At 35.2% G+C, this 15,971-nt stretch overlaps 1 protein-coding gene across 4 annotated transcripts in view; it reads right to left on the bottom strand.

The window, feature by feature from the left end:
* Positions 1-5,957: 5,957 nt before the first annotated feature.
* The window catches only part of N4BP2 (NEDD4 binding protein 2), a 76,938-nt gene continuing 66,924 nt past the window's right edge, over positions 5,958-15,971 (bottom strand). For all 4 annotated transcript variants that reach the window (XM_020991366.2, XM_020991352.2, XM_020991376.2 and 1 more), the window contains 2 exons: positions 10,706-10,829; positions 5,958-9,463 (listed from right to left, as the gene is read on the bottom strand). In XM_020991366.2, coding sequence (XP_020847025.1) covers positions 9,418-9,463; positions 10,706-10,829 — 170 coding nt within the window. In that variant the 3' untranslated portion in view covers positions 5,958-9,417. The remainder of the gene's footprint in view (positions 9,464-10,705; positions 10,830-15,971) is intronic.

A 15,971-nucleotide genomic window follows, 5' to 3' on the forward strand; every position in this document is an offset into this window, starting at 1 on the left:
TAAGTTATCTTGGACTGGAAAATTGTTTCATCCCCACCTTTTGTGGGTTCTGCCACTCCAGAATTCATTTTGTGGCTTGATTTAAAGTTGTTTTGAGGGAAATTGGGGAGAACTCAGACCACTTCCTGCCTTTTCTCTACCACCTTGGCTCTGCCTCTCTCTCATACACCCCTCCTTCTCTCCTTTGGTTTTCTTTATCCTATATATAGTTTGTTTGCACACATTCATTTGCTTGTCACCTCACTAGATTAGACTGTGAGCTCCTCGAGGGCAAGGATTGTCTTTTGTAATACACAGTACCTGGCACATGGTAGGCCTTTAATTATTGACTGATTGTGTAAATTCTTCTCAGGAGACATTTGGAAAGAAATGTTTTCAGTGTAAGACTAGTATGCTTTTATATAAAAATATTTTTAAGCCCTCAAAGGGGGGGGGGAAGGATGTTGCCAACCAACATTAATCACCTAATGACAGTTCACCAAAATAGTAGCAGTATCCCCTACAAGTTTTTAGTAAGTTGTCTCTTGCATTACATGCCAATATGTTCAGATCCAAAAGAGTATATATGAAACAGCTTTGGGAAAACTATTTCACGTAGGAAATTTTGTTTTTAAATTTAGAAACAAACATGCCTTGCATCCTAAGTTACCAATAAAGGGACATTTGAACTGTTATGATGACTTTTTAAAAGTGTGTGTATACACATACACATACATACATATGTATGTATGTATGTATGTATTTCAATTCCAATGGCAATCTAAAAGAGTATAGTGAAACGATATGTTTTCTCTGTTTGAAGAAACTGCTAAATAATTTTATAGAAAGATTCCTCATTAACTGTATAAGTAGAGCCTGTCAAATATTACATCTATTTTTAAAAGTCCATTTGCCCTCGATAGTCTCAGTGAAACAGAACAAATGGGGGAGGAGGAGTATTTTTTTAAAATTTTGTTTATTCTAGAATCTATGTTTAAAGTTCCGGATTTCTAAGTCTATAAAACCAAACACCATCTTTCTTGCTATTATAGAATGTCAATGTATAGCAATAATACTTATTTGATTTGTTTTCTGCAGTTTTTTACAGAAAAACACCATTGATTGTATAGGTTAATTAATTAATGTTTTAAGTGTCTCGCTTCAGAAATGTTCCTAAAAACAAGAAGGATAACATATAATATAATCTTATATTATAGATTTACCCTGGTTTAAAGACTCTTGAACCACTGTGTTTCACTAGACAAACAGATGCATCAGAACAAGTCTCTTCTGATATGATGGTAGAAACGTCATCCTAGAACTTTTGAGCATTACAAATCAGTTTTCACTCCCTTGAACCTTTTGAGTTAACTCTGCTTTGTTATGTTCCAGCAGAAAAGTAAACTGATTCAATCAAATACTTTCTTAAAATGATCTGACCTGTAAACATACATTAGCAATCTCAATTAATCATCAAAATACTTCCAACCAGTATGCCAGCATGTCATTTTTAAGGTAAAATGTATCAAAATGTGCTTTTTTTTTGATGGGGCAGCTAGGTGGTACAATGGATAGAGCACTAACCCTGGAATCAGGAGGACCTGAGTTCAAATCCAACCTCAGATACTAGCTGTATGACTGGGCAAGTCACTAAACCCCAATTACCTCCAAAAAAAAAAAAAAGAAATATGCTTTTGACAAACACTTTTGTCAGGAACTTAATATCTTTAAGTTGAACAATGAACTATCAATGTTTCCATCTTCTTGTATGGGGTTTACTACTTAGTTTCACAGAGTATCACAAAGTTCACTCACTATCATGCCACTTTGAAATATATATGTAGCAGATCATTTCAAATTTAAGCTCACATATTTAAATATGTATAGCATGTGTCACTCAGTGATAATTATTTCCTACATTCACTATATTAAAGTTATTTAGTATATTTTAATTGTTATACTATGTTAATAGTTATTTACTACATATACTTACTATGTAGTATAAATATTATATTTTTACTATACAAAAAGCAATCTCATTGCATCTTGGTGCTATATAGATTAATAAAGATGTGCCACTTTCTTGCTTTAAAAAAAAAGCTATCTGGGTTGCAGCTTTTGTTAAAAGTATAACTGAAAAAAATCTATCCAGTCCTTTTTTGGCAGGGGGAGGGTCAGTTTCCAGTTAGGAGGCAACAAGAAATGATGTCCAAGATGTGTCCTCATTGTTATCACTGTTACAGTGAGTGCTTAGCACTGTCTAGCACACAGTAGACATTTAATAAATGCTTGTTCACTTGACTTTGACTATTATCTGTAAATAGATCACCCAAGGTATTCATTTAAAGTAACTATTTGGATGTGTTTACATATCGATAATGAGGGAACTAAAGCAATCCTGAGATTGGAGGCTGGAGTTGGGGAAAGTGAATGCAGTGGTATAAAAAAAATCTGGAAAATTGCTTAACCTTTGCTCTGACCATGCCCTCAAAATCATCTTGATTAGCATGGAGTGGCTGCATAGAATTAGAAGCTGCCAGAACCAGCTGATGATGGTTGAACAGAAGATGGAATATTCTTGGGGGTTAATTTCTGACCTCTAGTGGTAGAAAGAATGTGGTAATGTTCCTCAACACAGTCAATATACTTACCTACTACTGCTAATGACAGAAAAAAATGAACTCTCAATTTTCAGATAATTCAGAAGATATCACTTACTCTCCTATAAAAAAAAAAAGAGGTCTCTGAATAAGGTGGTCCTTTTAGATCAATAAACTATTTGACATACCTAAAATAAACAAGGTTCACTTCAGGTACATCAAACCTTAACCCTATCTTCAACCTCCTAAAACAAATTTTTTGCAAGAACTACTACTAATAAGGGGCAGCTGGGTGGCTCAATGGATAGAGCACCAGCCCTGAAGTGAGGAGGACCTGAGTTCAAATCTGGCCTGAGACCAAACACTTGATACTTACTAGCTGGGCAAGTCACTTAACTCCAATTGCCTAAAAAGAAATAAAAATTAATTTAAAAAAAACCTACTAATAAAAGGCACTACAGAGTCTGGTATAGTGGATAGCATCAGAATCAGGAAAACCTGCATTCATGTCTTGCCTCTGACATATCCTGGCTTCTCAGTGCCCCAGGCCAGACGCAAGGCATGGAATGCAATACTCCCAAAAGCTACCACAACCGGACTAAAATGTAATTGGAGAATATTTAATAATGACTCCATTTGGAATTTTCTTGGCAAACATACTAGAAGGAGTTTGTCATTTCCATCTCCAGCTCATTTTACACATGAGGAAACTGAGGCAAACAGGATTAAGTGACTTGCCCACGGTCACACAGCTAAGAAGGAAGTGTCTGAGGCCAGATTTGAACCTAGGAAGATGAGTCTTCCTGACTCCAGGACTGACACTCAATCCACCGCACCACCTCACTGCCCCATGTTGAGTTTAGTAGACACCTAAAAGGAAAAGCAAGCTGTACGTAATAAAAATCCAGATTAATGTATATATCCTTTTCCTGTTCTACTTAGTATATAGAAATGCTTCTCTTTGTGTAAGTTCAGAATGAAAAAAATTAGCCAACGAATAGCCATATCCTCCATTTAAAATGTCTTTTTGGCGGCTTTGGCTAGTTCATTCACACAACTAAGGTAAAACAGAAATCCTATGAATCGCTTCTTTAAAGTCCACAAAGAAACTTTTCATCTTTCTTTTTAATGAAATCTTTTAATTTAAACAGGTAGTTTTTAAATGGAGGGTTTTCATAGCTAGAGTGCCATGTCCTTCAGGAGATAAAAATGAATTGTTTACTAAGTAAAACATGTATTATTACAGCTTAAGTATTTGACATTTCATATTACTCATGACCATGTCAAAATACTGAGTCACTCTAGGATGTTAAATAGTTTAAGAGATTATAAATTCTTTTAGTCACTAAAATACTATACATTTCAATTACTCCAATCCACTAAATGGCACACACACTGCAGGGTACAGAAATAAAACTAAATAATCCATATTGTCTAAAAAGCTGGCACCCCGCCATGTTGTGTAGACTCAAAACTAAATGAAGGTGTGTTTTGGCAGGAAGACATGATAGAACTCTGCCTCCTCTTTCTGTTGTAGCTTTTTCAAACTTGACCCAAGGTAACAGCAGATTAATTTTTTCTCCCTACCTTGGGAACCTTAGTTTAGGTAGTAGGAATTCTTAGGATTTTTTAATCACAAAAAAAGAAAGCACGACACACTCAGCCATTTAGTACCTTGTTCTTTTAGCAGATTTTTTTCCCTTTCTTTTCATACCAACATACCAACATAAAATCCCTCATGAGTGAAATGCTCTGCCTCCTTATTGCTCACTCAAAATACCCATCTTTAAGTTCAGCTTAGGTACCTCCTTGGAGGATTTCCCTGACTATCCAAGTTTTTAGTTAACTACTCCCCTTTTCAAAATGATTTATATTTATTTTGTATTTATTTACTTAGTTACATTCTATATCTGCTCAAGTAAAATTTATGCTTCTAAAGAACAGACTTTCACTTTCATCTTTGTATCTCACAGCACCTTCCATGACAGATGCTCAAACTTAATAAATGCTTGCTAAATTGTATCAATCAATATAATTTCCTCCTCTAAAGTTGTATTCCAATCTCATTGAAAATGACCCTGGGTTCTCAAGTGCTCAACTACCAGAATGCAAGGCTCTAGCAGGTTCAAGTATCAAACTAGAAAGATTTTGATGGTTCAAAAACTAGCCCAGGTCAATCTGGAAAAGTGGCCCAAAAAGTGATTTTTGACCACAGAAATCCATCCAGTTCATCTTTTAAAGGTGTGGAAGAGCCAGCCACAATTTATGTTGGCAGAGGAAGTACCTACATGGACCAAATAACAGATCTGACCATGTGACACCCCCCCCCCCACTCAATCAACTCCATTAACTTTCTATTGACTTTTAGATAAAATGTAAACTCTCTGGTTGAGCTTTCAGAGCCCAACACAACCTGGCCTCAAGCTATCTCCCCAGTCTCAATGGACATTTTCTCCCCTCCCATACTCTGTAATCCAGGCAACCTGGCCTTCTCTCTATTCCTCAAACATAGCACTCCAGGAACACTGTACACAGTAACAGCAACATTATGTGATGATTAACTTTGATAGACTTAACTCTGCTCTGCAATACAAGGATCTAAGACAATTCTAGAAGACTTATGATGGAAAATGCTATCCGTATCCAGACAAAAAACTATGGAGTCTGAATGCAGATCAAAACATAGTTTTCTCTTTCTTTGTTGTCTGTTTTTTCTTTCTTATGTTTTTTCCTTTTTGCTCTGGCTCTTCTTTCACAACATGACTAATGTGGAAATGTGTTTAATATGATTGGTACATGCATAGCCTATATCAGATTGCTCGCCATCTTGGGGAAGGGGAAAGGAGGGAAGGAGAAAAAAATTTAGAACTCAAAATCTTATAAAAGTAAATGTTGAAAATTATCTTTACATGTAACTGGAAAAAATAAAATACATTAAGCGGGGGGAAAAAAACCCCAGCACTCCACTTCCCATCTATTTCTGTCCCTTGATATTGGCCTTCCCACATGCCTGGAGTGCTCAACTGTCTTAACATCACCTCAGAGGACAGTTTTTCTTTTAAAAGGCTATTAAAGCACCGTCTTCTTCTTGAAATCTTTTCTGATCCCCCAACTGTTAAACTGAACTCTTTGTATATATTTCCATTTATTCACTTTATATTCATGCCAGATATATTTATATAAATACTTACTATCTCCCCCATTAGCATAAGCTCCTTGCAAATACAGATTGGTTTTGTTTTTTTTTAACCAGTATCCCCACTGGTACATAGCACAATGCCTGGCACAAAGCAGGTGCTTAATGAATACCTATTGACTAGACTCTGAATTACTTAAGAAGGTCATTAGTCTGGCCAAGAAGAGCCTATCACACATAGGTTTGTGTTTAAAGTACTTTATTAAACTAGATGTACAATTTGCAAATTCTTTTCAATAGAAATTTTAAAAGCAAAATTATAAAAAGTCTTTCAATAAAAAAATTACACAGTTAACAACAAAATTACACTTTTCTCTATAATACTGTCTGAAAAATTAAATGTTCTCCAATGAACTGATAACCTTAGCTGTAATGCTGTATTTCAATGAGAATTTTCACAGTTATTTCAATTACTCATCAATAGCAGGGTCATTACTTGACACAGAATTCAAAGTTCATGTTTAGAAGAATAAAAACAAAACTTGGCAACCAACATGAAGGCATAAAAAGGTTGAGATACTGACATGGTTCTAGTCTTGTTCTTCATTAATTCTGTGTTAATACTCTGTGAACCTGAATTACATTTAAAGGATATACAAGCACCATTAACATAGACTATGTAGACTCTTATTAGATCTTTTAATGACACATTATACCACACAAATATTTAGGTCTATTTTTTCACCATGTAAATAAAGATAAACAAAGATTAAGCCACTGTACAACAGTTATTAAATTTCACCCCCATCACAAAGCAAAATATATGTCTTAATGCACAAGAACCATATCCAATGAAAAGCACATAGGAAAAAGCATACCATATTTTTGTGGTCACTTTCATAAATGTAGATCATGCAGAACATTGTCGGAGCAACTTCCTGAGTTTCAAAGGTTTCCAGTTTCCACCACCTCAAAAATTTGCTACCATCACTGTGGCACATGCCCTTTGCCAACCATAGGAAAGACTTGAATTAAAAAAGACTATCAGAAAGAAATCACAAGCTATGCCTTCAGAATGTTTTACAACTCCTATGATGCACTCACATAATCTATACAAACTCCATTTTTAAAAGAAATTATAATTCTACCAACCTGAGCAACAAACTTGACAACAAGGGAAAGCTCTAAAAACAACCAATATGTAGGTAAACATGCAATGGTGAAAAAATTCTGATAAAACATGCTATCATTTCTCACTTGGGGAATAAAAAGCAAAATAAATACTCTAAAATATCCTGTCAGTTCTTTCCATTTTTAAAAAATCATTTCTCTCCTCTTTTTCTTGTTCAATATTGGTAAAGGTTACACTCAAAGTACATAATCAATGATGAAATCCTCTATGTGTAACCAAATACAAAATGAAATTTTAAAGACAGTCAATGAACTGTGGCATAGATAAACCAACAAATAAAACAGCAGATAATCCCCAAATTGATTCTCTTTGGCATGCACTTGATGACTGAGAGGGGAAAGTAATGTTTTTTTCCCTAATTATGTTTTGCCTAAGTTAATTAAGTTTTTGTTTCCTATAAGAGAGGTTGTTCAAAAGTGTGCCGGGGTGAGAGGGTGAGGATTAGTGAAATGGGATTGGAATCAAAATATTTTTATGGATTAACCACCAATGATTAAAAACTTCATGGTGCATTTTCAATAATCAAGAAAAAACCCCAACATCTTTACCAAAAATAAGGTATTAGATTCAAGCTACCAATGTACAACCCCAAGATACCAACAATTTGGTTTTTACTTCAATATATTAGGTGGCCTTTAGATCATTTTGTCCACACCCCTACTCATGGTGAAGACATAGTGGAATAATTCCAACTCAAGTGATCAACTAAGTTATTTTGTCAGTGGGTCTCCTAATATGAAAAATTGAGGAACTGAGTAGAAAGTTTCATATGCTCCAGTACTCAGTTGGCTCTTTGTCTCAATTAAAATTTTTAAGACACCTCTTAAACTTTCTTATTAACATATATAGTTCGTTGCTTCTGTTAACAATCACACTTTTGCAGTAATTACGGAAAAGGTTAGGTTTTATTTTTTTACACGTACAGCTCTTTACATAGGACAAAGACCATAAGCTAAATTATCAATATCTCCTTAGATTAGAACAAATTATAAAACTGTTTAAAATGTAATCATGTGAAAAATACTTTAGCAGCAACTACTAAAAATGTTTCTTGTACTGTACATAAACTCAGATTTTTTCTTCTGAAAATACAACTTCACAAGTAAGGTTTTCCTTTAAAAAGCATGCATTCATAGTACGTGTATTTTTTCTTAAAAAAATACTTCAAGATGCTTCTGGGATCTGTTTTTATTAAAACGTATCTTCTTTTTGCAGACATAGTTATAAATTTTGGGAACTTCTTACAGTAAAATAGTACCTGAAAGATGATTCCTGAATTTCTGATCTCATATTTTAAGCTAAAAAATTAGTTTGCTAAATAAATGTGGAAAATATCTTCTACCTTTTAGAGTCAAATTCTCTTCCCCCCAAAATATAAAAATTTATTCTATATTTTTAAAACAACAAACCTATATATTATGCTACAATAATTTTTTAAAGACGTTACAATGGGGGGTAAATCCCATAAGTAAAATTACATTAAAATTTTCTCAGCTCAAAATTGTAAAGCAGCATAATGGAAAAAAATTACAAAGAAACAAAAGTATGTATGTACAGCTAGTCCACTGAGCAGAGCAAATCTATGGAATTTTCCTTTGAGAAAACATCGAGGATTATGTTAATATGGTTAACAATTTAACTTTAAGGTTTTCTTTTAAATTAGAGTTAAGAATGTTTTCTAAATTTATGCTGGATAACAGGATTTCAATCTACTACAATTTAGACATTACCCATATCAAACATAAATGAAGATACTTATATTGAACGAAGATAATATATTTAAGGGGCCTGTTTTATTTAAACAACCAATAACGTGGTCTGTATAAACATTTCTTTAAATATTCCTGCCTTATCAAAATAGATGCAGAGGAGAACATGAGTAAGACTGATGGGAGTGGTCCCTATCTACCTATCTACTCACCCTCTCTTCACCCATGGCACACATAGGAAAAAGGCAAGAGAGGTCCCACAAGTCAGGGGAAAAAAAATCCCAGTAGCCCCTTTTACCTCTCTTGGTATGTAGCAGGACAAAATGACAATAACACGTTTCATTCGTGTGTCAAATTCAAATAGGTTTGCTGTCATTTTGTTTTGTTTTTTAAAACAACATTTTGATAGGCAGGAACCATACCTTCTAGTACTCTCCATACTACATGGAGATCTATAGATATTATGTAAATGTTAAAATAGCGATACAAAGTTTTCATTTTCTATCTGAAGGTAGAATTGAGGGGGGCATCAAACTTTTAAATGGCAATCAATCACAGTTGCTTTCTTTAAAATTCTATAATCAACAAGAATGCTGTATTTTTTCATCTTTGATAGGCAATATATTTGGCATTAGACTTAGTAAAAAAGTAAGATTCTTTCAAGTTCTGAAAAACATCACAAATTATTTTGCTGTAAAAGTGGAAAGTATTCCCAAGGAAATATTTGTATAACAGTAAAGTCAATTTCAATTGCTGCAAATGTTTCAGTACAAGTTTTAACAACAACAAAAAATCATCTGTTTACTTCAGTATAACTTTCAAGCACCCTGGTTTAATTTCAGAGAACCTGTAAAACAAGAAGGAATATATTCAAAATACAGCTTTATAACAGACTTAAAAAAACATACCCTTATCAACTTCATCTCAAAGTACCTCCATTCAACATCGTAAGAGTACGAGCATGATATAGTATAAAGAACCTCAAACAAGGTATCAAGGAGTCAACTCCAGAGGTGTCAGAGTCAACTCCATGTTCTGCCATACACGGAATATTTTCCTCCTATACAAAAAGTGAAGAACTAGATGACCTTTAAGGTTCCTTTCAAGTCCTCAAATTCTGTGATTTTAAGGTCACTAATTCTGACTTTGCCATCACATCTTCTAATTTAATGTCAAATTAAATACAATTCAGAAACAGGAGTAGCATCTCTACCTGAATACTTGCAAATTAAGTCCTACTTTCTCAACTACCAGACCTAAATTACACCTCTAAATTCAGGAAGGAAGAAACAGATATCTGTTTTCTTAAGGATAAGATCATTGCTATCTGTAGTTAGACTATCTGTAAGTAAGAGGTAAGTCAGCCCTCAAAAGGAGTCGTTCATGAAAAGTCAATGCCAGCAGGAAGACAAAAGTAATAAAGTCCTCAGGTCCTGCTGAACTTAAACTTTGTTCAACAGAAAAGTAAACAGTAACATTAGTCAGTAAAAGATTCCTAACTAATGATACTATGTATTGGCTGGATGACTCCTTTTCCAAAATTAATTCTGCAGTATTACTTCTCACCCTCAGAATGAAGGTACAAATACGGCATTTTTATTACAAAGAAGTAATCATGACAATTATACCACACTGTTGAATATGCTGACTAATCTACAAATTTGTCTTCAATAGATATTTTCATCTTTTTTCATCATTTTAGTCAAGTAATATGTGATCTTCAAAATACGGGAAAAGCAAATCTATATTATGATGTATAATCTTAATTTTTCATTTTAGAAAACATTTCTCTAGTAAAAATCTTTCTCTGAACTTTCAAAAGATTACAACCTACCTGATTAGTATGAGGCACAATATCTGTTCTTTTTAAAATTCTTACTATGGCCAGAAATGGAATCGCAATGAAATATAAAAACACATATAAACTCCTATCCTTATTCATGTGCATAATTTCTAGCATGAAATACTGCAATAGGATTAGTATAGTTAGTTTCAACGCACTATTACAAGAACCTGTTTTGAACAAACATCAGTGTTTACCTCATTATATATGCAAGTTTCATTATCTGTAACAGAAATCTAAGCTCACCTGAAGTTGTGGCTTGTGAGGTATTTAATGACTGCTGGTTTGATTCGAGCAACTCCTCCCTGGCTATGGTTTCCTCTTCCCGTAATGACGGAGAGATATGGTTTACCACCATTCTGCTTATGCTCTTACAAAAGGAATTACAACTGTTAAAATTTACTCTTATAAGGGAGGTCTTGATACATAACAGATCTATACTTATGTATTCAAAAATTGTTTCTGCAATGATTGACATGTGTAATAATCCAGACAAAACAAAAAAAGCATCAAAAATGCATGTTTTATCTAAACTCCATGTATAGTGAATCTTCAAACTCACTCAAAGAATAAAGGACTGAAGAAAGGAGAGGTAATTCCATATCCCTCCTTAAATCCTCTCACATCACTCTTTGCTCTGAAGAGAGGAGCATCACTTACTTATTCCCAGTAGAAACACTGTCAATACCTGTTCAAAACTCCAAATGAGGTCACAGAGAGTTGGACACAGCTGAAATGCCTCATCAACAACACCAAATGGATTTATAGCATATTCCAGGAACGCAAAGACTGAGGCAGGAGACTGAATCTGATTAAGAGTAGCATTCTAGACCACTGAGAGGGATCAAGTGACTCGCTCAGAGGGAGTCAATATGTGTCAGATGCAGGACCTGAAATCAAGTCTTTCTAGCTTTAAGACCAGCCCTTTATGGACTGAATCATGTTTAGTAGAATAATAATAGCTAACGTTTATATAGCACTATGTTCCAGGCACTGTGCTAAGCACCTTACAATTATCATCTCATTTGTTCCTCACAATAACCCTGTGGGGCAAGTGCTATTATTATTGCTATTTTAAACATGAGGAAACTGAGGCAAACAATGGTGAAGTGACTTGCCCAAGGTTACACAGCTAATAAATGTCCAAACTGGATTTGAACTCAGATCTTCCTGACTCCAAGCCTAGTGCTCTATCCATTGTGCCACCTAGCTCACCTTGGGGTTGTCTATACCAATTAAATCACAAGTCCAGCCCCTATCCCTATCTCTTTACTTACTAGGAATATATCCAAACTGACTTCCTCTCCCACTCCCACACACTGGGACATCTACACTGGAACTAAATGACCCCATTCCCCAGGGTTCAGGCTGCTCTGGGTATTTGGTGTTTTGTCATATTATTCCTTGGTCTACTTCCATCTTCTGGTGAAGCAAGTATGCCCTTTCCCCTCTTGTTTTCATAGCTGACTGACTATAGAGCCTACACTTCTAAGATTCAATCAATCAACTGTTAAGTGTCTATTATGTGCCAGATATTGTACAAGGTGCTTGGGACACAGAAACAGAAGTGGAACAATTCCTGCCTTTAGGGAGCTTACAAAGTAGTTAGAATAGACAGACGGACAGAATGGATGGATAGATGGACAGGACAGACAGAAGGACACACAGATGTAGGCAATAAAATTAGTAGCCTGAAGGAAGAAGGTGGGAATGGGAGGGGAGGAAGGAAATGGATTGTGACAAGTTTCACATAGAAAGTAGAACTTGAGCTGACTGATTCTTAAAGGAAACTAAGGGATTCTAAGGGGCAGAGGTTGGGGAGAGTGTACTTCAGGCATGGAGATAGAAACTGAAATCATTTGGGTTTTTTTTGAACCAGTTCTCCTAGATCATTACAGTCTTTAGTGAGTTGCACTAAGAGGCAAATGTATGTGAATTTCATGTTTTTTCAGTTCAATTCACTCACTATTTTCTTATGAGTCTTACTTGCCTAAGGAATCAGTAGTGGAAATGAGCCCTGGATTTTCTTACTGGAGAGAGAGAGAGAGAGAGAGAGAGAGAGAGAGAGAGAGAGAGAGAGACAGAGAGAGAGAGAGAGACAGAGAGAGAGAGAGAGAGAGAGACAGAGACAGAGAGAGACAGAGAGAGAGAGAGAGAGAGAGAGAAGAGAGAGAGAGAGAGAGAGAGAGAGAGAGAGATCCAGTTTTAAAAAACTAAACTACTGTAATAAGATCTTAGATTTAGAATTAGATGGGACTTTTAGTCTAACTGTCATTTTAAGGATGAGAAATCCATGGCCCTGAGAGGTTAATTTGCCCAAGATCACAGGCAACGTGTGTCCAAACTGAACCCAGGTCTAATTCCAAATCTAGGACTCCTTTCCATGGCTTTTCAATACTTAAAAAAAAACTGTCCCAATCAACAAATATCTATTAAGCTATAACATGGTTTCCCTAACTTAGAAGTCTCTCTATCTCAAGATTGTCCCTCCTCTGTTCATTCTCCCCAGAACTCTAAAGAGCTGCCAAAGTGACTTTCCAAAAGCACAGGTCTGACCATGTCACTCTTCTATTTAATATACTCCTTGGGTAAGTATTTATCTTCTTTGGGCCTCAGTTTCCTTATTTATAAAATGATCAGGTTGGACTAGATGAACTGAGGCCTCTTCCAGCTCCAGATATGATTTTATGATCAGTAGCATACTTTTCTAAATGTTCATAAACCACCTCCTTAATAATATTCTAGAATTTAGCCAAAAATTAAAGTTCATTTCACTGTTTTATAATCCATAGGTTTTTACTCCACTTGTTTAAAAAAAATTGGGGACAGTTCTATGACTCCTTCATTTATGATGTTTCTTTAAAAACAAAATTCATATTGTTTTCTACATCATAATTTCTCCTAGTATTCCTTCTGCCCCCTCTCAGAATTCTATCACGTGTAAGAAAAAGTTTTTTTAAAAGACAATTTAAGGGGCGGGGGGGGGGGGGAATCAGCCAGCTCAAAGTACAACAGAAAAGCCTGAAAATATATTTATTGTTCCACACTGCAATGGAATAGGGTGGCAGTGTTTTCTCATATCTCTTTATCCAAGCCATGCTTGAAAGTATTTGTAATATTGCCACATTCACTTGATTGCTTTGTTTTTTCCATTTAAATTATTGTGGTCATTGTTTCCATTGTTACCATTGTTCTGTTTCCTCAAGCTCATTCTGAATATTAGGGCTTTTGACACTTATCCTTCATTACCTTCTCCTTGCTTCCATCATCTACACATTATTGAGTTCCTTGTTTAGCCACGTGATTCTCTATTGACAATTCTCTTTTTCTCCCTTACTAAAACTGTTTCTGCTTACATCTTCAGAATCGCATCCTTAAGAGACTCCCATACTTTCTGGGCTGACAAATCCTATGCAAGTTTAAGTTATGGATTCCAGCCTACCTTTTTTCTTAATGCTTTTGTCTTCCCCTTCCTTATTAAGAATTTTAATGATTATAAATGGAGTTTTGATTCTGTCCTGATCAGTTTTGTGCCTTCAAACATACTCATCATCAAAGTCACAGACTAAAATGAAGAACAGCAGAGAAAAAAAGACACCTGTGGTATTCAAATAGTGCTCTCCTCCCCGAATTTTTATAAGACATTGTTCAAAATTCTTTGGGCTCAATTTTTAATCCAATTTACCTAAGTGATATTACTATTTTCTACAGAAAGTTATTTTGAATTATAAGAATAAGAACTATGTCCCAATCAATACGAACTGGCAATTTTCAAAGGAAGAAATCCAGGATATCAATAAATCATATTAAAAATGCTCAAAATCATTAATAATTTGAGAAATGTAAGAATTAGAACTTAAAGACTCCCCCTCACAGCTAGCAGACTGACAAAGATGACAAAAGAAGAAAATGACAAATGCTGGAGGAATTTTGGGGAAACAAGCACTTGTGTACTGCTGGTGAAGCCATGAATTCACCCAGCCATTCTTAAAAACAATTTATAACTATTTCCATTGACCCAACTATATATTACCACTACTAGGACTATCTTCCAAAATAAATCAAAAAAAGAGGAAAAGACTCTATATGTACAAATATATTTATAAGCAAGTCTTTTCATGATAGCCAAAAATTGGAAACTAAAGGAATTCTCCTACTGGGGAATGGCTAAAGAAATTGTGGATTATGAATGCAATGGAATATTATTGGTCCATAGAAATGATGAAATGAACAATCTGAGAGCTAACTGAGAAGACCTCTATGAACTAATGATGTAGGATGTAGAACAATTTATTCGGATAACATCACAGTGAAAAATAACTTTGAAAGGCTTTAGAACCTTGATCAATGCAATTATAAACCAAAAGAGTAATAAGTGTAATGATAAGCCTAAAAGAACACTCACCTCCTGATAAAGTGATAATGAACGTAAAATGCTAAGAGAGGTACATTTTTGAACATGACTAATATGGGGATTGGTTTTGCTAAATTATGTAACTATGGGCTTAAAATCAAGTGAATGGTGGAATCCGATTCCTTTATGTTAGTTAGCCTACAACAAAAGCCTAACATAAATAAATTCTCCTGACTGGGGAAGATGGAAGGCACACTAGAAGTTATATAGATCTGCCTTCTCTGGGTCATCTTGTCCAACATGGAGACCTGTCCCCACTTGCTTGTTCCTTCTCTTAACCCAAACATGGCTTAAATACCCTTTTGGGGATCATTCCCATTTTTTGGCCTGCATATCTCATTTAGCCTTCTTGAGACTACTAGAAAAACAAAAATGGAAAGGTTTGAGTCATGTGGTGAGAGGGGAAAAAAAGAATACCTTTTAGAAAGAACAAGTTAGAGTATTTAGAAAGTAGGATTAAGCAATTCCACATTATGAAAGTTTGAAAATTATGAAACCATAACGAAAGGAGAAAAATACTATTCATTTTTAGTGATGAAAATGGGGTTGGAGGGAAAAGGCTATCCTCTACTGAATGTGCATAATGGAATAGTAAGGTTTTTTAAAAAAATATTTGATCACATCATGATGACATAAATGAAAGCACAGAATAAGTATCATTATATAAAGTATATTTGGGGGCGGTGGGAGAACCTGTGGCCTCCAGGCCACACATGGCCCTCTAGGTCCTCAAGTGCAGCCCTTTAATTCACTCCAAACTTCACAGAACAAATTCCTTTAATAAAAGGAACTGTTCTGTAAAACTTGGACTCAGTCAAAAAACCATACCCATATGCTATTCATGGAAAAACTAGGACTGAGAACAGGTGTAGGAGTCAGGAAGATTTGGGTTCACTTCCTGCCACTGACACTCCTAATTAATTGTGTCACTACGGACAAGTCACCTAGCCCCTCAGACAGTGCCTGAATTGGAATCCTTGGTGAAGATTCCCACCTAGACAGTTCTCTGCATAGCCTAGGTCTTGCCTGTGACCTGACAGGCAAGGTCACTCCTAGGATCAAACAGCTGTGACACTTATGCTCTTACTTAAGGAAATA

This window comes from Phascolarctos cinereus, unplaced genomic scaffold, assembly GCF_003287225.1.
Source record: "Phascolarctos cinereus isolate Bilbo 61053 unplaced genomic scaffold, phaCin_HiC Scaffold_9;HRSCAF=440, whole genome shotgun sequence".
NCBI classification, from domain to species: Eukaryota; Metazoa; Chordata; class Mammalia; order Diprotodontia; family Phascolarctidae; genus Phascolarctos; species Phascolarctos cinereus.